Source organism: Carassius auratus, chromosome 20 (genome assembly GCF_003368295.1).
Source record: "Carassius auratus strain Wakin chromosome 20, ASM336829v1, whole genome shotgun sequence".
Lineage (NCBI taxonomy): Eukaryota > Metazoa > Chordata > Actinopteri > Cypriniformes > Cyprinidae > Carassius > Carassius auratus.
Genome location: NC_039262.1, coordinates 5952694 through 5979560, shown reverse-complemented (window position 1 = coordinate 5979560; position 26867 = coordinate 5952694). Strand labels below are relative to the sequence as shown.

The following is a 26867-nucleotide window of genomic DNA, read 5'->3' as shown; positions in this document are numbered from 1 at the left end:
CTCTGATGTCACATGGACTACTTTGATGATGTTTTTCTTACCTTTCTGGACATGGACAGTAGACCGTACACACAGCATCAATGGAGGGACTGAGAGCTCTTGGAATAAATCTAAAATATCTTAAACTCTGTTCCGAAGATTAATGGAGGTCTTACGGAGGTCTTACGGGTTTGGAACAACATAATAACATAATGGTGAGTTATTAATTACATAATTTTCTTTTTTGGGTGAACTGTCCCTTTAAAGGGTTAGTTCACCCAAAAATGAAAATTATGTCATTAATGACTCGCCCTCATGTTGTTCCAAACCCATAAGCATCATCGTCATCATCATCATCATCGCGCAGATGTTCAGACCCGAATATAGAGAACAAGAGGAAAACACTGCCACCCACGGAGATCAAAATAAACAACAAACCCTACAAAACATAACAGCCTGCACTACAAAAAAAGGTAAGCACCAATGAACTGTTAAGTGAGGATGCTGCCATCTACTGGACACAACGCTATAAATATAGAGACTGTAATGCATTGGTCTCAAACTGAATTCCTGGAGGGCCACAGCTCTGCACAGTTTTGCTCCAACTCTAAACAAACACACCTGATCCAGCTAATCAAGGTCTTCAGGATTACTAGAAACTTCCAAGCAGGTGTGATTTGGAGCTAAACTCTGCAGAGCTGTGGCCCTCCATGAATTCAGTTTGAGACCACTGCTGTAATGCGTTATTCTGTAATATTATCAGTGCACAGGGTATATACTATGTAACATTACATGTTATGTACACTATAAGTTTATTAGAGAAATACAGTGATTTACACTGTAGTCTTCATAGCAGCATGCAGGTGGCTTACAAATCTTATAGTCCAGATGTTAGTATTGCTGTATAAGGGGGAATGAATTCATTTCTGTCATGGTTACTAAAATTGGAGGTTTGTCATGTAAAAGATTTATATATTAGAATTTCACCATTTTATAAGCACATACAAATGTCCTAAAACTGTTTATTTGGAATACAGTGTGTCGTGGACTGAATGTTTGTACACTATCTAGCAAGGATCCAAGTGCATGTTTTAAAGTTGTTTTCTTCAGTTATATAACTGTTTAAAAGGGTTTTTTTAGTGCTGTCATAAAAATATTTCTGGTAAGCTGTGAATGTGAATGTTACATATTTATTACTATAATTCAGAGATGCCTAACCAGAGTTATTGTCTGAATTAGATGCACAGAATGAGATTCCATTGCTTTTTGCTTATTTCGATTCACTGTTATATCGTTCATTTCTTACATAACCACACAATAGCTATTGCTTCAGGAAGAGTCTAGTCTGCAAATTGTTCTTTGATTCATTTTTTTTCTTTGGTGAAAAATCTTTATAATGACTCACTCAGACTATCTATATGAGCATGTCAGGAATATCCTGTAACAAGCAGAAATGGCCTTTAGACCTTGCTGATAAAGGCTATAAAGATTATAATCTGTGCTTTTTTTATAACTTCTATTATTTTAATCTCTTGGAAATCTTAACATTTCATGTAACATTCTGTCTGGAATGTTTATTATATATTTTAACAGTAAGAAGTAATATTATTATATAATTTCCTATATTCATTTTATGCTCTCAGTTAGACATTTTATTATCTGGATCTCATCCTGTGATTTTTGTCTTGTAGATGTGATCTTTGACTCAGCAGGATGCAATGGGAAACTGGTATACCAGTCGATGGTGTAATTTAATTCAAAGTTATGTTTATGGGAAAAACAGCTGATTTATTATATATAGACATCAATCTCAAAACAATACAAGTGTACTTTATGATCATATTTTTGAAATGATCTCCTGATCAACTAAACACTTTGTTCATGTTAACCTGACATGTTTAAATTTAACAATCATATTTGATCTGCTGCATATGAGGTAAATGCAATAGACATATTAAAAGAAAAAAGTAATATAATGGATATACTGAAAGAAATTATCTGTGCTTTTGTACATAAAAACATTTACATGCTACATCAAAAATTCTCAACACTGTAAAACATACTGAAAAATAATATTTGAATGAACAAATCAATATTTTACACACTGAGATACATACTTATGCAGAAATATCAACAAAAATCTATTTACAATTGTGTCTGAGCGATGATATCTTTTTCATCTTTGGCAGTAATTTCTTTGATGTCAGCCATTTCTGGTTTATGGAAGTCTTCAGGAGCCACTTGTGGAGTTGGATGCTTGTACTCATTGTACTCAACGTAAAGGTAAGTTACCATGGTAAGGGCAAGAACTGCTAAAGCAACGTAGATTTTGGTGGACAGGCAGATGAATGTGCTGTAAGCAAAAGCTATAACAAACCCGAGTGACTCCCACATGCGGTAGTTAGCAAATGCTGCTTCTTTGTGCTCGGCAAAGAGAATGCCATAAAGTGCTGCAAATGAAATAAACACACACTATAATGACTATACAATATATTTCTAAATGAAAAAAAAAACTATCCATTTTATATTTGTAAGAATAGCTTAATTGTATAGATCACTAAGTAGCATGCAGTATACAGCACTCACCATTGGTTTGTGTTTGCCACACAGCGTCTGCCATCCCCCAGAGGGCCGGAAACACGAAGAACACTCCCAGCTGGTCTGGATGAGGCTCCCAGAACAAAAGACCCAGAAAACAGCCCAGGTTTGTCACTGCAGCTGTGAAAGTGTTTTAAGACAGAATGAACATAAATGCTAACAACCATACTTAACCTTTAAACCATATGTCAACCTGTTCTTTTATTACCCAAGCAAAACAGGGCGATTCTTCCAGTGTACTGAGCCAGTCTACCAAATGCGAATGAGCACAGGGAGTTAGAAGCACCAAAGCAGATCATCACAAAGCCAACGTAGTGTATTCCTATCGCACAAGTCACATAGTTCTGCAAGGGAAACAGGATCACAAACACATTACATTCATATTTCATTAGGACGAATTAGTATTAATTTACTCCCAATAATGCTGTAACAACTATATACAATGACGGAGACAACCCCCCCAATTATAAGTCCTATATTTAAAATTCTTGCATTGCGCAACACCCTTTTTGTTGTTTGGATGTAAAAGTTACATTTTTAATTTAGACAGGTCTGCTTATAAACTTAAAGCAAAAAGAACAATGGCTTTGTTTAAAGAGATACTCCAAAATGAAAGTTTTGTCATTAGTCACTTACCCCCATGTGGTTCCAATCCCATAAAAGCTTTGCTCGTCTTCACAACACAATTGAAGATATTTTGGAGGCTTGTGACTGTCAAAAGAATACTGTTTGTATGTAAATAAAACAAAAATAACAAATTTATGCAACAATTTGTCTCCTCTGTGTCTCTCCACATCAGCGTAGCGCCATTTTGAAGAATATGAGCTGAACGCAGCTGGCCAAGACACAAGGATGCTCTGTTTTCTTTCAAATCAAAACATAAATATATGTAGAAAATGCTTCTTTTGCCGCGGCCGAGACAGAAGAGTATAAGCTGTCTGCATTCAGATCATATTCTCCAAAATGGCAATACGTTGATGTGGAGAAACAAAGAGGAGACAAATTGTTGAATAAAGTTGTTATTTTTGTTTTATTTGCATAACGTAACGTTACGGTTGAACCACTGATGGCAGATGGACCGTTCTGACGATGCTTTTTATACTTTTCTGGACCTTGACAGTGTATTTTACTTGGCAGTCCATGGAACTTTGGTTTTCATCCAAAATATCTTAACTTGTGTTTTGAAGACGAACAAAGCTTTTAAGGGGTTTGGAACCACATTGGAGTAAGTGATCAATGACAAAATTTCCATTTAGTGGTGGAGTATCCCTTTCAGGACTTGGCACTTAATCTGGATATTTTAAAACATAATTTGCAAATAGTTCAAGATGATTGCTTGTCAATTAGAGTTTCCTTTACTGTTCTATTTCTTTATGGTTCATTAAAAATAGTAATTAATAAACCCCAAAATGTTCGAGACGTGTTGTGTACCTTTGTGTATTCACCAGAAAGGAAACTTTGCTCAAACCCACTGTACATGGTCAGTGGGATGAGAAGCAACAATCTAGGATCTCTCAAGAGCTTGAAGGTAGCCAGGAACGTGCTGCAAAATGATTCATTGCCCTTGTTTTTACGAAATTCTCTGGCCAGATCTCGGTCGATGTTGTCCAGGAACACCGCCACAAAAATTATGGCCAGAACTCCCACACCTGCAGGGACCAGGAACCACTAGGTTAGAAAGTCTTAATGGAAACAAATCAAAACTACGTTGGGGTATTTTCTGAAGAGAATGTAAATGGTGCTTGTACATTGCTAAGCGCTAGCTAGGCTGTTCTTGGCAGATGACTTATGTACTGAAGTTAAATAATCAGGGTTTTTATTTAGATCACTCATTTTAATGTACACCTCTAATAACTGTATTTTTATGTTTACTTTTATGGAAGAGGAGTAATTCAAAGCTAGATATTGTATGAATGAAGTCATTCAAGAGTTCACTAAACTAGTTTTTGGACACAGATATGAATGATTGTTACCCACCAATGTAACAGCCTAGTAGTGTGTTCACTAAATATCTTGCTGGAAGGGTTGAGTTTGCGACTGTGAAATTTTCCACGCATGATGTCGCACCACAATACTGCAGGTTCTCCTCAGGGACTTCTAGAAATGAAAAAAAGGTTCAGTGTATTTACAGTCACCAAAAATAAATCATAAAGACACTGCCAGAGTATTAAATCCAACTGTACCTATGCTAGTATCCTGGCCGAATATCAGAGATGACATGAGGTTTCCCCATACTGCTGACGACTGAAAAATGAAGAAAAAGATGCCAAAATATTGGTTGATGAGATCCTGGCCTTTCTTGTTGATTTTCTGGCCTCGTCTGTTTCCACTTATTGTGAGATAGGTGCATTTTGCAGACCACAGCGGTGAACCTCCCATACCCAGAATTGCAGAGGTGGTCATCAGACTTGGCCTGCAGACAAAAAAGATTTCAGAGAGGCGCTTTCTAACTTAACTGAACTAACACAACACAACCTTCAACTCTTAAATGTTGAAATGAAATGTTTGGGACTAGTAAGTAGCAACACAACTGTTTTCTGCATTGACAGTAATAAGAAATCAACATATTAGAATGATTTCTGAAGGACCATCTGACTCTGAATACTGGAGAAATTATGGTTTGCATTACAGTAATAAATTACATTTTATTTCAACTGAAATAAATGCAGCTTTGCTGAGAGAAAAAAATTATTTCAAATATATATTTATAAATCTAAATGATCTTATACTTCTGAACAGTATAAAAATATAAAATAACAATACATATATATCAGTCTTGTATTTAACACATAATAGTCCTATCATGCCTAGTATTTGAAACTGTGTCTCACACTTGCACAAAGAATAATGCCATTTTTAACTTATAATGTAGATAAATATGCATGCATAGTGGTTTACTGTATCTTGTTCGAGAAATCAGTAAATACAAGAGCAAGAGAAATGCACGCACCAGCCCGGCGCAAGGTTTCCAAAGGAATATGCCACATAACAGCCCATTGAAAGGACGATGGTCCATTTGCAGCCCAGATTTTTTATCATTATTGGAGGCAGAAACATTGAGGACAAAATGATGGCTCCATAGATGACACTGAGTGAAATAACGCCCATTCCATTCTCAGCATTGAGGCTGCTCTGTAACGTACAAACATGCCTCTGTCAGTAAAATCACACCCACAAATCAATACTGTCAAGTGTTTTTTTCATTCTGTAGGACGAGTTGGGAGACAAAATGCGGTTGCACTTTATTTTACAGTACGTGTACATACATGTACTTATAGTGTACTTACAGTGTATTTATCTAAGAAAGTTCTGGTAATACAAGGTAACTACATGGGTTAGGGTTAGGGTTAGGGGTAGGTTCAGGGTTAGTACCTAGTAATTACTTAGTTATTGTAATTACTATAATAAGTACATAGTATGTACACGGGGAACAGGACTGTAAAATAAAGTGCTACCCAAAATGCTTTGCATCAATCATTATGCTTTTAAAGGACAGCTTTTAATAGCTTTGTTTCCATTTCATTTCACTTTTTAAGATTTGTTTTTAACTTGATTCACTATTTTAATCTTTAATCTAACTTTTTAAACTTTTATTTGTTAAATTAATAGCTTTGCACCTTTTCTGAGTTACAAAGAATCATGTTGTAAGTGTATTCATTTAGACATCTATCTAAACAATTTAGAGACACATCTCTGTAAGAATTTGAACAAAAAGATGTTTACATCATTATGTCATTGAGATTACATCAGGCATCAATATCAAACTTTGTCCAAACGGACATACACATGAGGAAAACAAGCAACCCATTCTGTTATCTCTGATTTCTATTTGTTACCTGTAAACTCTGCAGTCCACCATATGCTGTGAATAAGAGCAGAAATCCAAATGAAACCACAAGGACATTTTTGCTGGTCCGGCTCATAATTTTCTTCATCTTGAAATCCTGTGAATGCTTCAGAAGAGAGGAATTCCTTCAGCAAGTGTCCTGTTAAAACATAGCTGTCTTTAGATTGACTACAAGAAGTGGCACTGAGATAATATAGCGAGGCTGAACACACTCTGGGACAAAGTTCAGCTTATTGCAGTCATAAAAGTATCCAGTTTTTGGATGACTAAAGCTAGGTCGATGAAAGACAAATTGCTGATCCCTTATCAGTAAATGAGGTGTTTTTAACAAATTTTTCCTATGCTTTTTTTCCCATGACAGAAACACACATAGCATCGACCCAAGTAAAAAAAAAAAAAAAAATATATATATATATATATATATATATATGGATATATATAACAAGTCTAGAATTTTATAGTGGTGCCAATAGTCTTTAATGTAGTTGTCAAACAGAATGTTTTTATGATGTCAGTATGTTGATTGTTTTATTGTTTTATTGTGCCATTTTCAAGTGTATTTTGACATGTGTAAATGTAGTCACGTCAGCCAAGACGTTGCCCGTTTCAACAGTAAAATATTTAAATGACAGATTTTACTGCACGGTTTATCTTGAATCTGCAAACACGTAGAGACTGCTGACTGATTGTCTTGTTTACTGTATTTTTGATCTTCCTTGTTGACAAAAGAGACTTCTTTCAAAGACACTGAAAAATCGTTAGATAAAACTTTTTAATGAAATAAATAGCATTTTTTAAAACACATTTTAGGGTCGCTTCCATAATCCTTCCATAGTCATATATAATAAGAATAGCTAACACTTTATTTTAAGATATGTAATTTTTATAAATATTACATGTACTTACTATTATAATAACACTTAATTATGCACAATTACATGCAAGTAACCATTAGCCAAACGGTGAGCGTGATTTCACCAAGTACTACATGCTCCTCCATATATATATATATATATATATATATATATATATATATATATATATATATATATATATAAATGTCAAACAAAATATTTGTATTTAAACTCTTGACCCTCTAACACACAACTTTTTTTCTTTTTTATTATAAAAAAGAAACCCCCTCTAACACTAGCATTATCTGTTCTATTTCTATTCTTTTGACTTGTTTATTTTTTATTTTTAAATGACCCTGCAACACTAGCATTCCCTATTGTTTTTCTATTCTATATTTTTTTTTTCTTTTTATTCATTATATAATAAACTCTAGCTACATACTCTATTAGGCTAACCAAGACTTGTCACAGCACTTACATATTACTGCTCTTTTGTTGGTTTCGATTGCTTCTGTTGTCCTCATACAAGTCACTTTGGATAAAACGTCTGCTAATTTCTGCATTCTAAATTCTATATATAAAAACATAAGAGACTTCTTTCAAAAGCATTCTTACAAACCCCAAACTTCTGAACAGTATAAATATAAGCTTCCATAACATTGCTGCACAACTTTCACAGTGCTTGCTGCAGGAACCATTTGGGATTGAACTTTATGAAGTGTTAGTGTTATTAACTACGAATTTACCAAAAACGGTAAATGCTGTGTTCAACATTTTTAAAAGTATAACATGTAAACATTTCTCTTAATGTGGATGTCTATAGCCTTTAGTTGCATACTTGACATTCACACCCTTATGTATTTTGCAATAAAATCTCATTCATTTATATGAGGTCGTATTCTTTATTTACCATATACAAACCTTGAACTTTCGTTGCTATCATAAAACATGTTGTTAGACAGTTGAAGATTCTAGAGGTTGTGCTAAAATGTGAGTGTAGTCACTACAAAAGGCTGTCAAAAGGCTTGACGTGGTGTACAGCTTTAGCTTTTAATATATATTTTGTAGCATTGCCTCACATGCCTTACTGGTTTTATTCAAGAGTAACTATTAAATGAATAGCATTAAATGCATAGTGTTAAATGAATAGTATTAAATGCATAGTGTTAAATGAATAGTATTAAATGAATGAGATGATGAGTTTGTTTCTTCATCTGAACAGATTTAGAGAAATTTAGCATTACATCAATTGCTCACTAAAGGATCCTCTGCAGTGAATGGGTGCCGTCAGAATGAGAGTCCTAAAATCACAGTAATCCACAAGTAATCTGCACACCTGTAGTCCATTAAATAGCAATTTGTGAAGTGAAAAATTATGCAAATATATATTAAACAGAAATGCAGTAAATTCTAAAATTCAGTTTGTTTCCTTTCCATGTTAAAAATGCACTAATAAAAGTAACTAAATAGTAACGCACGAGACTATGACTCTGTACATAAATAATGATTGTTTTGATGACCTATTTTAATGAAATATAATTGCCAGTGAGGATAAGGGTTATTTAGCATGACCTAAATAGTAATAAAAATAGTGTAAGACTGATATTTTATCAGGAATAGAGGCTATGCCTGATATAATAACCACCCTATATCTTTATCTGAATTGTTGATAGGCCTAAATTATCTTTGCACAAGTAGAGTTTGCACTAGCAGAGTTGGTTAATCAAAGCATTATGAAGCTACACCAGATTTGTTCTTTCAGGGCTTCCTTTTTTCTGTATATATTTATCATGGCTACACATGCATACTGTATGTTAATTTACACAAGAGCTATGATAAGATTTATTGAGGAAGATTTGTTTAATTTACTTTTATTGTGGCACACCTTTTACAGTCCACACTCTCGGGCAATATTTTAGAAACTTGATTAGGCAGATGCAGATAATAATAATAAACTGCTGTAATCACTGACAAGTTGTATCTGATTGGGAAATTAACATTGTTTTGCTATCCAGTTGTCACTGCTGGGAGGTGAAAGTCACAATTGCACATCATTGACTCCACCCAGCGTTTATCTGTGTATTTCCTCAGCATTCATTTAAAGTCCTTTACAATCACTTTATCTGGAGTGACTTACCTTGATCAGGTTTGGAGCTAAACTCTGCAGCGCACTGGCTTTCCAGGACAAGATTTGAATAACCCTGTCAAGGACTAACCTAAACCTGTACCATTTTCCAATTAAGAAATGGACGTTATTTAGTCTCTAAAGCTGCTTTCAATTGTTGTGTCCATTATAGGGGGCCCCAAAATGTTTTTTTAACATCTTATATAATATAGATTTTACTGTCTAATCCAATCTAGATTTCATAAAACAGAAGACCCTGATATTTTTGCATTTTAAAAATATTATGGACACACTACACAAATTAGCTGAGAAAAAAATATTCACTCGGCTAGATTTATGCTCAGAAGTGGGGTTTTGGTTTTTAAAGCATTAAAGCTGCAACAGGGAACTTTTGTAAAAATATATTTTTTACATATTTGTTAAACCTGTCATTATGTCCTGACAGTAGAATATGAGACAGATAATCTGTGAAAAAAATCAAGCTCCTCTGGCTCCTCCCAGTGTCCTATTGCCATTTGCAGAAGGTCATCCGCTCCCGGTAAAAAACAACCAATCAGAGCTGCGGTCCGTAACTTTGTTTGTGTTCAAAATGTAGAAAAATGAACATAATAAGTGAGTACATCATGAATCCATTTTCCAAACTGTGTTTTTATCCTGTCCTGAATCACTAGGGTGCACCTATAATAAGTGTTTATATTCGGACTATTTTAGATTGCTTCGGGGATACCGCGGCGGAGTAACCCAGTACCTTTGTGATTCTTCATAGACATAAACAAAGAGAAGTAGTTCCGGCTACAATGTTCTTCCGCAAGACGCAATCAGTTCTGTTTATTAATCACTAGAGCGTCAAAAGTTCCCTACCGCAGCTTTAAGGCTTCACTGTCATTCTTCCATTTGATCCCAAAAGTCAGACGAGGCAAGAAAAAAATAGGAATGTTTAATAAATTCCTAAAGTGTCAGAGATTCTTATTGAATTCTACTTAAGTTCAACTAATTATTTATTCCCAAGTAAGTAGTCGCTTTGATTTATGACCCTGATTTATGGCTTGATTTATGAGTCCTGTCAGTGTTGATTGACAGGTTGTCACATGTCAAATGTGTACATGGTCAGATGTATGGATGTATGACCTGTCTGTCACAGTGACTGCCATGTCACAGGGGTCCGGTCACCCTTGATTGACATGAGGGTGGTGTGTGTAAATCAAAGGATCAAACAGATGTCAGATTTGACTTTTGATTTATTTATTACTGGATTTATGATGGTTGTATCGCTAACCTGAGCCGTGGGGATTTCTATGGCGTTCCTTCCTTGATCACTTCCAGTCAGGAGGTGATTGGGTTCTTCCTGGAAAAATTGGAAATGGTGTGTATTGTCACCTTGACAGGATCAGTGTTTGTTTGATCTGTATGGTATATATTAATGCCTAGTCACCAACAGTGTGGCTACCGACTGGTCTACATCTAGCCCAAAGCAAGCAGGTTGTCTGGGCCTCTGGCTTCCATGTTTGTGTTTTAGGTCAACACCTTTGGTGGATTGGTGTCTAGACCCCAGATCCCAAAGCTTCTCCCCTGTCTGTTTTCCTCCTGTGGATGTAGTCCGTGTCCGGTATAATGTTTTAGTAATGTGATAAGGTAATGTAACTTGTTTGGGGTTGGAAGATATCTAGTATCTTTTTTTTCTTACAGGGTACTAAACAATCTCAGGTACAAGCTATTGACAAAGTGTATCATAAATGATAAAAAAAATCATTAATATATTATTAAATTGAAAAACGGCAAATATCAGTTCATGTGAAGTGTGCACTTTGGTTCCCTCTTTTTGTGTAATTTGGATGGGAAATGTGTGCCTTTTATTGTCTGAGTCACTTATCAGAAGTTGCTAAAAGTTGCCAAATAAAATTTTAAAGTGCTTTTGGTTGCTATAATCTGAAAGGTTGCTACATTTAGCAAAACAATTGCTAAATTGGCAAGACTGAGTCGTCTATAATCCATTAAACGCGATGTACTTCAGTCCCTACATCGCTGTATTTAGTTTTTATTCTTTTTAAAAATGTACATTTGGCGCTACCCTGACCATTGGTATACATAATAAAGGACCACGACGTTCTGGACATTGCTTCTATCCGTTCTAACACTAGAGGTCAGTGTTTAACAAATCGTGGTTAAAGAACATTTAATGTGGACTAGAGTGAATTTAGTTTTGTTGAATTTTAGTGTCTGTGTTATGTCAGTTTCCCTCAGGTTTACACAGGTGCCTTAGTTGAGTAAGTAACCACATCTTCCTCACATTATCTATTGTAACATATTCTAATAACCTTGAAAGAGTCCAAATAATTAATAATGAACACTAAATATATAGATTTATCATTTCAACACTAACAAACCTTTTTTTGTGTAAGGTTTTGCATAAAGTATGCTTGTGCACGACCTGTTTTTCTTTATATTAAAATACAATTTGACATATAATCTAATGACATATGGTTATCTAAGGCAAAGATATAATGTAGAGATATGTAAGCATTTAGACAGTGACATCAAAGGTCATAGGTTTCATTTCCTAGGAATGCATGAACTGATTAAATATGGAATGCAATGTTGAATAAACTCGTCTGCCAAATGTGAATGAAAATATATGCAGAAGTTCTCAAACCAGGTTAAAACATCTATAGGAGAAGCAATCGACTTTACCGTGCCTCTATATAATAGGAGTTTGTCTAGTTTTCCCCCTTACTCAACCCCCCATTCTTAAGCAAATCCCTCAAGGAATGCCAGATATTCATGCAGCAGTGTAGCCGTCTAATCCTCCAGGAAGTTAAAACACTGTCCATGAGCCGACCAGCTGAGAGACTGAAATATAATTATATAAAACAGCCAGCCAGAACTGCAACCATGCTCAGGAGAATACACTTTGCTTACATAAAGAACATTTTTATCGCTTAAGTTTCTCATTCACAGCATGTCAAACTTAATGGCTTTCAGATTTTATGTGACCCATGGACCACAAAATCAGTCATAAGGGTCAATTTTTCAAAATTGGGATTTATTCTTCATCTGAAATCTGAATAAGCTTTCCATTGCTGTATGGTTTGTTAGGATAAGATAATATTTGGCCAAGATACAACTATTTGAAAATCTGGAATCGGACGGACGGTGCTAAAAATCTAAATATTAAGAAAATCTCCTTTAAAGTTATCCATATTAAGTTCTTATCAATGCATATTACTAATAAAAAAATACGTTTTAATACAAACCCGATTCCAAAAAAGTTTGGACACCGTAAAAATTGTGAATAAAAAACAAAATGCAATAATGTGGAATTTTCAAATTTCAATATTTTATTCAGAATACAACATAGACGACATATCAAATGTTTAAACTGAGAAAGTGTATTATTTTAAGTGAAACATAAGTTGATATTAAATTTCATGGCATCAACACATCTCAAAAAAGTTGAGACAAGGCCATGTTTACCACTGTGTGGCATCCCCTCTTCTTTACTATGGGTGAAAGATCTGGACTGCAGGCTGGCCATTTCAGTACCTGGATCCTTCTTCTACACAGCCATGATGTTGTAACTGATGCAGTATGTGGTCTGGCATTGTCATTTTGGAAAATGCAAGGTCTTCCCTGAAAGAGATGACGTCTGGATAGGAGCATACAATATGTTGTTCTAGAACTTGGATATACCTTTCAGAATTGATGGGTCCTTTCCATGTGTGTAAGCTGTCCATGCCACACGCACTCATGCATCTCCATACCATCAGAGATACAGGCTTCTGAACTGAGTGCTGATAACAACTTGAGTTGTCCTTGTCCTCTTTAGTCCGAATGACATGACGTCCAAGTTTTCCAAAAAGAACTTAAAATTTTGATTCGTCAGACCACAGAACAGTTAACCACTTTGCCACAGTCCATTTTAAATGAGCCTTGGCCCCAAATGAGAGAAAACACCTGTGTTTCTGGATCATTTTTAGATATGGCTTCTTTTTTGACCTATAGTGTTTTAGCCGGCAATGGTGAATGGCACGGTGGATTGTGTTTACGACAATGTTTTCTGGAAGTATTCCTGAGCACATTTTGTGATTTCCATAACAGTAGCATTCCTGTATGTGATACAGTGCCGTCTTAGGGCCTGAAGATCACAGGCATCCAGTATGGTTTTCCGGGCTTTATCCTTACACACAGAGATTGTTCCAGATTCTCTGAATCTTTGGATGATATCATGCACTGTAGATGATGATAACTTCAAACTCTTTGTAATTTTCCTCTGAGAAACTCCTTTCTGATATTGCTCCACTATTTTTCAGAGCAGCATTGGAGGAATTGGTGATCCTCTGCCCATCTTGACTTCTGAGAGACACTGCCACTCTGAGAGGCTCTTTTTATACCCAATCATGTTGCCAATGGACCTAATAAGTTGCACATTAGTTCTCCAGCTGTTCCTTATATGTACATTTTACTTTTCCAGCCTCTTATTGCTACCTGTCCCAACTTTTGTGGAATGTGTAGCTCTCATGAAATCCAAAAAGAGCCAACATTTGGCATGTTATCTATATTCTATTGTGAATAAAATATAAGTTTATGAGATTTGTAAATTATTCCATTCCCTTTTTACTCACAATTTGTACAGTGTCCCAACTTTTTTGAATCAGGTTTGTATATTTACAATATATTTTCATTGAACATGATCTTTACTTAATATGCTAATGATTTTTGGCATAAAAGACAAATATATATGTGACCCTGGAACACAAAACCAGTCTTAAGTTGCTGGGATATATTTGTAGCAATAGCCAAAAATATATTGTATGGGTTAAAATTATAGATTTTTTTTCTTTTTGCAATATGCATTGCTAAGAACTTCATTTGGACAACTTTAAAGGCCATTTTCTCAATATTTAGATTTTTTTGCATCCTCAGATTCCAGATTTACAAATAGTTGTATCACGGCCAAATATTCTCCTATACTAACAAACCATACATCAAAGGAATGGACCCTTATGACTGATTTTGTGATCCAGGGTCACATGCAGAAATAAATGTATAAATATCTATAGAAATAAAAATAGACACAATTTAGACAATTATTAACTGTATACCGATATAGAGCATATAGAGTGATATATATATATATATATATATATATATATATATATAGAGAGAGAGAGAGAGAGAGAGAGAGAGAGAGAGAGAGAGAGAGAGAGAGAAAACTGTTGCAGACAGCATGATTTTTATGGAATTTAATGAGAAATGCTTGAGTTCATATTCAGATCTCTGATTTAATTGCAGACCTATTATTCTTCATGGAGAAAGATCTAAGTATAAAAAAATCTAATTTAATTTTATTACTGTCTAGAATTAACAGCTATTAAGTGATTCAATTATTGAGTCAGGTAATCCAAGTTTCATCTGTAATGTGACATATTACTAAGTGAATCTGGATATCTAATAATGATAATAATAAAAATATTATTTGGAAATTAAAAAGTGGATTACAAGGACATTTGGGGAATTTGAAATTACATCCAGAAACCTTGGATATTTTATTCACAATAAATTCTTAAAATTACATTAAGAATGTAACAGTCTTAATTTAGCATCATTGAAATTAGATTCTTTTTATTAATATTTTTTATTAGTTATATTTTTCATTTTAATCTTTTATTTTAATTTCAGTCAGTTTTTAAGTAATTTTTGTTGTTTTCTCATTTTTATTAGTTTTTTTTTCAAGTCTGCATAGTTTTTATTCATTAGTATTTCAGCTTTGTTTGCTTTGCAACTAGCAGAAACAAAATGTTATTTTATATTGTTTTTAAGGCATTCACTTCAGTTAACTTTAATAACCCTGGAATGTAAATAATGCCAGTTCAGAGACTTCCTACTGGAGGCATTGGAAGCCATTCATCCAAATGCATGTAAATAGAGTAGCTGAGTGCATGATGTCATTCCAATGCTAGGAGGCGCTGGTGCTCGTTACATCCAGGCATTTGCCACCAAGTTTCCATGACCCACACAACCTTATTTGTTTTCTTTTGTATATGTGTGGTTTAGCAGGCGAGACGGGTTTTTCCTGCTGATAGCTACCGATGACAGGCGTGAGTCACTCGCACAGTGCCCATTGTGTGCTGTTTGCTGATGTGGATGTAGATCTGGAGGGCATTTTCTGTTGCTGGTCCCAGCACAATGCACAATGGCACAGAGATGCTGACACCCAACAAAAATGTCTTTATTTAGCAAAATTGAAACAGCTCATGATGACACGTGTGTGCTTCACCACCAGTCCTCCCTGTTTTCCCCTCACCTCATCCTCCCAAAAGAGTCTGAAAGACAGGAAGGGAGAGGATGAGGTCCTTCCATTTGTTAGGTTGAACCAGACTTCCAGTCTCGAAATGATTGTTTCGTGAAGGCCTAGATTTCTTCTGTCCGTCTGCAAAATCCAGCAATTTTTACTTCTTATGTTTTACTTATGTTTTCAGACATAATATTTGAAATATATAATGAAATAAATATTACCGTTTTTTGAATACTGTGTAGTTTAAACAGAAGTATCTGATTTTGGATGCAATGGAGCGTGGAAGGAAACTATTTTCTTTGATTGTGCAAGACATCCAACTCGAAGGCCACTATAGGGAAATAACTAGAAGAATAACAAAGTACAGTAAATGGGGAAACTATTTGACCTACAAACAAGTGTTTATTATTACGACAATACATGAAAGTAATATGATATTGCAAACTGATATTTCTTATCAAGGATCATAGCAACCAGCTAAAATAACATGGAACAGATTGAAACCTTGCATGTTCAAGTTACAAAAGTCCTCACCAACTATTAAATGGACGCATATTGATAGCGCATGTGCAACTTTACCACAGTTCAACATTTCCTCTGCATGTGTCGAAAACATACTTTTTGAAAGACTTGCATGCTTTATTTATTTGCACGAGATGGAGATGAACGTGAAAATGAATTACTTTGGTCTTTAAAAACTGTTTCTGTATCTATAGAGACTTCTACATAGATAAGTTTAAATGCAGTTTTACCCATGTATAGGTTTCCTAAAGAAAATGAATGCATTGCTTAGAAAGTTTCTATCATAATTTGGGACATCCATGATAGCTGCTCATCTAGATATTTCAAAGAGACAAAAGTATTTTGTATACTCATTGTCTCAAAGTCCTTACCATATCTGCAAAGTTATAATGACTGTTTCTGTTCATGTGTGATTCAGAATTGAGTCAGATAGGGGGCCTGCATGAGCGACACAGACGGAAGACACGTTAGCGATCATGTGTGAGGCGTTAAAGACAAGGTCAAGGTCAGGAAGAAAGAAATAAGGCAGAAAAGGGTTTAACTGTGACAAAAAAAAACTAGCATGAATTATTCATTTGCCCCTTTTTCTTACGCTCCTCTTCACAGCACACAGCCCTGACAGCTTTATTTCAGCTCGGTCTAGAGAAAAGAGTGTGGCTTTCTGCACCTTCTTACTTCCCAAAATGGCCTTTTAATTAGGCTGACAAATTACAGTCGATGTTCGCTGCAGCTATTGGGAAAAGAAACTGTGGGAAATGTGTGTTCCTCAAGCATTCTTTTGTCTGCTGACTGTAAAGAGAAGTAGCAGCCGGTGGGAACCTACTATTGAGACAAAAATTCAAAGCACTACCATTAGCATCTCCTAAAAGTATCAGCTTCTTTTTTCACTCTGAATATTTTATCACACACAGATTTTTTGATATATATTCACAGCATTGTGATGTTTAGTTTGTATATAACGTGTCATGTTTTGTAATGCATTGATTAACAGTTATAATCCCATGGATAAAAATAGGTTAAGATCAAGGTCTCAAGTTTATCCATTGTTATTCGAATGCTAGAAAAATGTAGCTGGTGGTTTTTCAAGCAAAAAATGCCAAAAAACGTTAACACGTAGTTACAATATATGTAATATTCAGAGGGTGGAGAGATGGTAAATATGTCTCAGCATCTGCAAAAATGTGAGTTTTTTCCCAGTGAATGTTAAAACTCCCACCCGGGTGACACTAAGCTACTCCTAAAACAGTCCATGCAAAATAACAAAAATAATAATATCTTTAGCACTTCTGACTTGGTGCTGGTACTCAGATTCAAAGTGCCTGTGTCTGGGTGATTACATTATATAAAGCACACTATCCAGGAGTGGACAATGTGAATTATCTCTCTTCCTAACAAATCACGTGAATGAATGCATGTGGAGTCAGTAGTAAAATCAGTAGTAAAATAATAATTCATTAATGATTTTCAAATCTGTACATTTTACCAAAAACAATACCTTAAAATGAAAAGAATCCGTTTTTTGCGATCAAATCAGTTTAAACCAGTAAACTCCTAGAAAATTCAAGGATCCAGTAAGCGAATGTATTCAGACTGTAACTTCAAAACAGCAGTAATTCAGAGAAAACATGGCTAACTTAATCAGAGATGGTGGAGAGAATAGTGACTTGTGTCCAGACGTCGGTAAAAGATTATTTTCAGAACGTGTTAGGCTTAAAAGCACAAATCGCTTAAACACTTAAAAGTGTTTAATAATGAATGCTGGCTGAAGTAGTTTTATATCGTAGTTCAGTGGACAGTTGTTTAGTAATTCTGAATGGATCCGTATAGTAGCATGTATTGTACAGTCAGGTCAAGACAGCTGCTTTAGTGGTGTTTTGGCGTCTCCCTGTGTTCCTTTTTTGTATTGCAGCTTGACTTGTGCTTATTTTTTATAAAAGTATTTTAAACATTTCTTTCTTTCTTTCTTTCTTTCTTTCTTTCTTTCTTTCTTTCTTTCTTTCTTTCTTTCTTTCTTTCTTTCCTTCTTTCTTTCTTTCTTTCTTTCTTTCTTGTGGCATTATGAACATACAGTATGTTGGGAATTACACATATATATATATATATAAAAGTGTTTTTTTTCCACATCAAGCACTGACTTAGAATATAGTGCATGAGTCATACTGAGCACTTTTATGATACATTTATGGTGCTTTTGCATCATTTTTGAAGCTTGAAAGCATCATTCCCCAGTTTGACTGAATAAATGATGACAGAATCAAATTTTTTGGCAGAACTCTTCCTTTAATCTTCAATCGTACATTCTTACTGTGAGATTCCCCAGTGTATCTGAACACTGTTGTCTAGACGGTTGTTTCTGCATTTTCAGACATTCAGCAAGAAGCAAATTCTTTTGATATGCAAACATACCGTACTTTTTCTGCTTCCGCTCTAGGCAAATTAGCTCAAAATTAGCTTGCAGAGGAAAAAGTCTGAAATAAGAATTTGTGTTATATAAGTGTTAAACTGAAAGGAATATTTCACCCAAAAATGCAAATCTACTTAAATGTGCTCAGCCTCAGGGCATCCAAGAGAAGTGTTTTTGGATAGCTGGCCAATCAGAGCACACCTCACTTTTCAGACCGATGAGTCTTTTAAAAATTGATGTGTTTCATAAGGCGGGACATAGAGGAGAAACAAAAATAAATGAAAGCAGATAATATAATGTGTTTTTTTTAACCTTAAACCGCATAAACACATTTCATTACACATTATGTTTTTTTTGTTTTTTTTGCAGCATCATATGACCCCTTTAATGTTTGTGGCTGTTCAGTAACCAGATGCTAGAACATTTGCAAGACGGTGAGTTTACTAGATGAATTTCTTTCAGCTGTGCTTGTGTGGTGTATACGTGTGGGTGCTAACTTCTCTTATACGCCATAAATGCAAGAGCTGCACAGTTGCCATGGTAAACGCAATTAACAGGTGCAACTTCAAGGCATCTCTTTTTCACTTAGCGCTCATGAAGCATCCCCCATCATGTTTTATGGGGCTGTTTAAACTGGTGGTCCTCTTCAGACCGATCGACGCTCATCAGTTGAATGCAAGGGAGAGGAACTTATTGTTTGTCCATGTAAACTGAATTATATCAGCGTGGAGCAGCAGTCTCTCATAAAAGAGTGCTAGCCGGGCTCTCTGTCTGTGTAGACGGCTAATCAGATGCGGAGATGTCTGCCACTTGACAAGCACCGAGGCTCAATGAGATGAAGCTTTTCCTATTGCCAAGCCATCGCCACGGAAACGGCATTCCGTGCCAGAGCGCATCCTCAGGGACTGGAGGCGACTGCCCACTGCTTCTATCTGCACTAAATAAGTGGGTTGAAAAGGAGCTGTATAGAGCAGACTCTTCCCCTGAAGACTTCCTCTGGCTCTCTAGGCGCCGAGGCCTCTGCTGTCTCATTGTAAAGCTACACTAATATCAAACACAGCTGTGCTGGCAGAACGCTTTCACAGGCCAAGAGCTGGCAATTTATGTCAGTAGCTGGAGAGCTCCTCTAATTTGGTGACCATTTGTTTGTTAGCTTAGGAAGTCGGTGCAACCTTAACTCAACACTGAAGGCTTTAACATTCAATCAGCCTCGAAAATTCGATCAGGAACTACCTGTCTAAAGAGTTTAAAATGACATGCAGATGAGATTACTTATTTCGGCATGTCCAAAATATTATGTATGAGGAAAAATTATTTTTTTAGGTGCTGGTCTCAAAATTCAACGTTTTTACATCCTTTACATTCACTCTAAAAAATGCTGGGTTGTTTCAACCCAACTCTGGGATAAATATTAAATAACCCAGATTTTGGAATAAAAATGTAATAAAAAAATGTAACCCAACAGTTGGGTTAGTCCATATTTTACCCAAAGTTGGGTTGAAACAATCCAGCATTTTTAGAGTGATGCATTAATTAATTTTTAAAGTATATAGATATTACATGGAATAACATATTTGTTTCACTATGATTGGCTAAATTATTGTAAATGTCTTGGAAAATTCTAAATGTTTCTAAAAAAAATGTTTTTTAATGTTAACTACCCAAAAGCAAAAGTAAAATATTGTATCCTTACTGTGAAAAAAATAAAAAATAAATAAATAAATAAAGTCTATTGCCCTAGGAAATTGCTAAAAAATAGCCATTTGTAAATTTAATGTCTCTGGCTTCTGCTGTCATTCGCTTCTAGCTATGTTTAGCTGTACAAAACATCTTGTTTTGCTGCTTGATATTGATAACTGGTGTATCTTTCAATATTATTTGCATATGTATTATCTCAATTATTTACACACTGGCTTGTAGTGCAAACAGGTTTATCGTTTACTGTACTTTGTTATTCTTCTCATTATCAATGGCTACATTCACAGAAAATGGCTTACTTCTGCAGTGAAAAATAAGATTCTTTAAAAAGCAAACAAAAAATGTTCTTAGAGTTATGAAAACATTATTTCTGAATGTTCTCTGAACAATCAAAAGATCCATTTTTTTTTTAATGTTTTAAAAATGTTCTTTTTTTTGTTCATTCATTGTAATCAGTTTGCAAACATTATTTTTTTTTTATGTTCTCAGAACATTAAAAAAACAAATAGCAACCTTTACAAAAGTCAAGGTCAAATGTGTCTCAATGTCTCAATGTCCAACTAAAGCATTTCAGAGACATTCCATGATTGACGTAGAAATAATGTTTTACATTGAGAAGGTTATTAAAGACCAAATAAATTTGAATGAATATTATGTTAACATGGTAGAACAGTTGTTCATAACTTTAAGAGAACCTTGCCAGAACATTAGCCTGCAACATTCCTTGTTAGCTGGGATTCCAGCATTATATCATGTGTGGTAACATTAATATTTACAGTTAACATTCAGTGTTAATTAAAAGAAATAACATAGAAACGGAAAATGAACCGGCAACATTCTAAATGTAATTTCCCTTGTAATTTATCAATGTGCATTTTTGTGTGTGACTAACTCTTATTCACCACGCTTTAAAGTTTAAAAAACAGTTAGATAGTTCTAGAATCTATTGCTAAAGTTGGATTTTTCCATAAACTGGACTGAAGCAAGAACTAAAAACCAGTTTCCAGTGTGATGGAAATATTCATCATCATTAGGATGTGTGGGACAGCTGTGTAAACGCTATGTTTTCCCAACAGTCCTTGTGGACCACTCCTAAAAATGAAGGTTCATTCTGTGCTAAAAACTATAATTTTATAGCGGTGCTGAACTGGTTACACAGCATGCTTTGCGACTGGGGTCCAATCAGAGTGAGTTTAACTTATTACTCGCTATAGGAATATAGGAGTATGGGAAACGGCTTTAGAAGAATATAAGTCTACAATTCACAATTATATTCACAAGTATGTGCATTTCTGTAGCATGAAAACAATCAAATCAATCTTTAAATTATGGGTGGTTCATGAGGTGTTGATCTGTTAAAACATCATGGTATTCTAAATGACAGAATGTAGTACAAAATACAACAGACAATTAAACTGATATAAAATATTTCACTCTGCCAACTAAAACAGGATGAAACTTTAATTATAGAACGGCAGACTGTGTCAAAAGCTTCAACATATTCCTTCGGTGTTAAATACGACTTAAGCTTTGACTCCACTGCATGGACACCAGGCCTGAAGGAAGTTTTATTTCAGATCTGTCATTCTTTAGGCCTTGAAACGGAGCTTGTTGTCCGTCGCAGTATGTGAGATTCTGCCAGTTTTCTCTCAGTGAGAAAGTGATGTATGTGGGTAGAAGATGAGTACTGGACACATGGTGGGTAATTAGTCTCGCTGGGTTTGAGTTCAATGACTTACAGATGGCTGGGTGTATCAGTCAGACAAAACAGAAATGTTTCATTTAATTCTTTCTGTCTTGTCCATTTAGATACTTTTGGCTGTGCTTAAGGACATACAACTTGAAGCACCTTGAAATAGAATACAAACTGAAAAAATTGTCATTATGCACATAAAAAAGGGGTTGCAAACAGTATTTGACATTGATTACTGCATCCAACATGGCTGTCGGTCCCCAGATTGTGTATGCATGTGCTTTAGCATGAGCTGTTCTGTGCAAATGTCACATCTACAGTTCTTTTATAGCAATTTAGCTAAAAAAAAAAAAAACACATATGAATGCATTTATTCTTTTTTCTTAAAATGCATAATATGTTTTTCTGGTCCCATATGAAATATTTAGTTTTGAAATGTGGGGCATTGCCATTGTGAGCAAGCTGATATAAAAAAAGAGTTGGAGTTGGAGTTTGGAGTTTGGAATTTATTAAATCCTGGATGATTTTCCAGAGAAGCTCAGGGTGTGTCATATTTAGTTACAGCTGCTTTAATTTTTTTTGTCCCTAAAGAGTAAATGTGCTCAAGATGCTGAGTTCCTCATATTCATCACTTTTTGCTGGGTTTCCAAGTAAGAGAAGTATACCACACCTAGCATTTACAGTATTATCATCATGTAAAGTCAAAACCATTCTGTAATATGACATATTTCCAGTGAAATATTGTGAAAAAATTAAGAGCATTTCATTACAATACTATTATAATTCACATTTTAACAAAGGTTTTATCTGTCGTGCAACATTTCCTTCTGAATAAATATCATGCAGTACAACTGAATACTGATCTCAGTGATGCTTAATTGTCTACATTAATGTAATGAAATAATACATGCAAGGCAGCAGGAGGGGTGCAGGATGCAGGATTTTGCCCTTGTTGTACCTTACTTCCCCGTCCACCCTGCAGCATTTCTTTGTTTTTATTGCCAGAGCATGCTTTTCTGTATAATTCCTGTCACCAAAGAAGGTTGTAGATATAAAGATCCCCTTAGTGCTTTCAGATGAAAATTTCTGTGTTTACTAGCTTTAAAGTAATCTTGTGTATGTAGCCTACATGTAGAAGAGGGAGGGAGGGAGTTAAAAAGACACCCAGCAGACCACAGCAGGAAACCATATTACTTTGGCTCTCACCAGCGTCCTGTTTCTAACACAGATATTACAGTACAGCTCGAGACACTGTGGTTAACTTATTGTTACCCTTGACCTCACTACTACATATAACCCCTTATTATGGACGCCTGTTTTCACCATGGTATAAAAACAATTGAAGTGGTAAAAAGCAATTTTTTTATCTCACAATTTTTGGTACAAACTTATAATTGCAAAAAAAAATAAAAATAATAATAATAATAAATTACTAGTAATTCAGTCTCAATTCTAGAAAGAAAAGTCTGAATTATTATTTTAATTTTTATTAAATGGCAGAAACAGGCTTCCATATTGTCACTAAGGAAAATTATTAATTTGAGACATATTTTTGCACCCTCAGATTCAAGATTTTCAAATTTAAATCCAGGGTCACATATGTAGAAAATACAATAAATATTTATTTACTTATTTGGCAGGTATAGTTTTTTTTTCAGTGTGATAAAAATAGCAGATAACTGGTATTAAAATTTTTAATTTCTCTCTCAACATACATCGTACATATTACTTTAGTTAACGTTCAATTGTTATTTTATTTTCACGTGGCTATTTTCTGATTACTTAAAGAGTTAAGAGCACAGTCATAGAGACAGATGTGATTTCTCAGGACACATTTTTTTTTGCTGATTAGGTAGCAGGGATCTTGTATGTGTGGTATTCAGAAGAATCACTTACAGCACTTTTAATCAGATCTTTCCAGTTGTGCTTTGTCAGTTTCTGCCCCAGGACCTGCATCAATATGAAATAAGATAGATAGATAGATAGAGGTGAAGAAAGCAGCCACAAAGAACGCTGACTCACAATGCACATATCAGTTAGATAGCAAATGATGATTTATTTGGCACTCTATCTTCTCTTTAATTTGCCCTTCAAATGGACAATTGATGTCTAGCTCTTCAGACCACCAAAGTGCAGCGTTAGACAGAATTTCCTACAACGTTGTAAAACTGAGACCAGACAAAATGTAAATTGGTGATGCTTTTTGTTTGTCTGACCTTTTGTTTTGGCCATTGTGTCAACATGTACTTTAATTAGATGTAGACTGTTAGACCATATCTGATGACGATGTAACAGGCTCATATTGAATTAGGTTTATACGGTGGATTGTCCTGCTTCAATGAGCTGATTGTTTTGCAGATGTGCACAGCTGGCCATGTCAGGTCTATCATGATATTGTTTGACTGAGCAGCTGTAGGCCTATGTATGTGTATGTATGCAGAAGTGCACAAATAACACAACTCTATTACTTTTGTGAAAGTATAGATACTGCTGGTCAAATATTACTCCATTACAAGTAAAGGTTGTAAAGACAGATTTTTACTTAAGTAAAAGGACATTAGTACTTGCATTTAAAAGTAAGGACCAAAATTAAATGTTGCTTATTATGCCGACAAACTTTTTTTCCTTTTTTTACTGTGTTATATTCATGCTATATATAATGTTTGCAATACCTTATGCCTCTGAAGCAAATTAATAAATTTTGCCTACTACACTGACTAGCTTGTAGTATCTGTGGGGTAAAGAGCTTTTAGAATTTTAAAAACTACAGAAATGAAACAAATGTGGTGACAAAAAAAGTAACACCAGTAGTTATTATAATGCAGCTTCTGTCATGATGATTTATGACTTTGACCTTTGACCTTTTGACAGGTTGAACTTCCGGTAACCTTATGATGGATGGGCGGAACTTTCCGACTTCAAGGGTTAACCTATGACCTTTCCAAGCATCGATCATGCGGTTTTGACAGAAAGTTTTACCCTATTGACCTAGTTAGTTCTAAATCATGGTTGTGACGGCTAGTTTAAACGGAAGATGAAAGACTCCCCACACATCGATCATGCGCTTTTGACAGAAAGTTTTACCCTATTGACCTGTTAGTTTTAAATTAAAACGGTATATGAAAGACTCCCCAAGCATCGATCATGCGGTTTTGACAGAAAGTTTTACCCTATTGACCGTTAGTTTGTTTGAAGTGTGTGCCAGTTGTTTGAACTCTGTGTCAGTTAGCTTGTTTGAAGTTTATCACAGTTATAAGGTTATGTGTGTGTGTGTGTGTGGTTATAAGGCTTCTCCCCCTCCCATTACATTTATGAGCGGTGTATAAATGGGGTCGGTGTGTTCTACATTTTATATATATATAAAACATTATATAATTTATATAATCTCAAACAATTAAAGATTGAAAACACATTTTAATTATTTCACATTTATATATATATATAAAACATTATATAATTTATATAATATAAAACACATTTTAGTTATTTCACATTTATATATATATATATATATATATATATATATATATATATATATATATATAAAACATTATATAATTTATATAATATACATAATCTAAAAAACAATTGAACTAAGGTTGAAAAGCTTACTAAAACAAGCCACCTACCTTATTTAGACAGAAGCTTCAGCTTTGTGAGAAACGGGACTCCAGCTCCATCTGTCGGACTCTCTCTGAATGATAGCACACGGTTGATCCGCGCTCGTGCCCCAGGAGAGATACGGAGAGAGAGCGCGCCTGCAGGCGCGCGCTCGTGCCCCAGGGAGTGAGACAGAGACTTTGTAGTAAAACAGTACAACAGAGTTTGAAAACACGTAGTTCTTTATATAATATACATATTCTAAGCTTGAAAAACATTCCGTTCTTTTAAAAAAGGTTATAAATGAAACCGTTATAAAAAATATACTGAAACCGACTGTTTTCAGATAAAACGAGATCCATGTTTAGAGAGCTGAAAGGAGTTGTTTTCACATCACCTTCCTGACCCGCAAGTATTCACAGCGTCTTCGTTTGCACGCTACACTTCACTTTCTTCCGAATTTACTACAAAATCATAATATCTTCAAAGACATTGCTAATTAAAACTAACGTATCTCACGAAGGAGTACCATGTTTTTGACAGTTTCTGACGGCTGCATCTGTGAATTACGGTGGGCGAGCGGCTAGCATCTCTTTGTACCCGTCTAATTTATGACGACATGAGCGACCCTGGTTCAGTTTCCCACCTTTCGAACAAGTTCATTCATAGAACAAGGATGACACCTAGTGGTCACTCAACACCGATTTTCTTTCACAGCACCCCCTTATAAACCTATTTATACGCGTTACAAACCATCACTTTGAAGCAGAAAAACTTTTTGGACGACTCTCCAAGACATTTGCTTTCCAAGACAACGGATCAAAGTGAGTATTTTATCATTTCATGTTATCTGATGGTAGTGATATTAATAAAAAAAAAAAACAATTCATTGATCAAATTATGTTATGCTATCTTACAGTCTATGATGGTTTTAAACCATATTTCATGACATTCCTGTAATTTTCTTCATGTTAAGCAGATTACACAGACATCTGCTGATAGTGTTATTTTAAAAAAACTATTCATCGATCAAAGCCTGTTATGTTATTTAAAAAAAAACTATTCATCGATCAAAGCCTGTTATGTTAATTTTACAGTCTATGGTGTCTTATTATTTCATGTCATTCCCCGTAATTTTCTTCATGTTAAGCAGATTACGCAGACATCTGCTGATAGTGATATTTTAAAAACTATTCATTGATCAAAGCCTGTTATGTTAATTTTACAGTCTATGGTGTCTTATTATTTCATGTCA

At 34.9% G+C, this 26867-nt stretch overlaps 1 protein-coding gene and 1 long non-coding RNA gene across 2 annotated transcripts; both read right to left on the bottom strand.

The window, feature by feature from the left end:
• Window positions 1-1734: 1734 nt before the first annotated feature.
• LOC113120684 (protein unc-93 homolog A) lies at window positions 1735-6611 on the bottom strand. Its single transcript, XM_026290648.1, has 8 exons — window positions 6414-6611; window positions 5528-5709; window positions 4761-4990; window positions 4555-4674; window positions 4009-4226; window positions 2786-2921; window positions 2566-2697; window positions 1735-2429 (listed from the first exon to the last, which is right to left on the bottom strand). The coding sequence occupies exons 1-8, from the start codon at window positions 6510-6512 to the stop codon at window positions 2125-2127; spliced, it is 1422 nt and encodes a 473-aa protein (XP_026146433.1). The 5' UTR covers window positions 6513-6611; the 3' UTR covers window positions 1735-2124.
• A 7622-nt stretch (window positions 6612-14233) lies between these two features.
• Window positions 14234-26664, bottom strand: LOC113120683 (uncharacterized). Its single transcript, XR_003294648.1, has 4 exons — window positions 25642-26664; window positions 23909-23962; window positions 15917-16040; window positions 14234-15830 (listed from the first exon to the last, which is right to left on the bottom strand). It is a non-coding gene; the product is annotated as an uncharacterized LOC113120683 (long non-coding RNA).
• Window positions 26665-26867: the final 203 nt, after the last annotated feature.

Excerpts from the sequence above, each read along its gene's own strand:
- LOC113120684 (XM_026290648.1), bottom strand. The coding sequence starts at position 6,512 with ATGAAGAAAATTATGAGCCGGACCAGCAAAAATGTCCTTGTGGTTTCA. Across the intron at positions 5,710-6,413 it reads GTGGACTGCAGAGTTTACAG|AGCAGCCTCAATGCTGAGAA; the intron begins GTAACAAATAGA and ends TGTACGTTACAG. Across the intron at positions 2,922-4,008 it reads TTTCTGGTGAATACACAAAG|AACTATGTGACTTGTGCGAT; the intron begins GTACACAACACG and ends TTTCCCTTGCAG.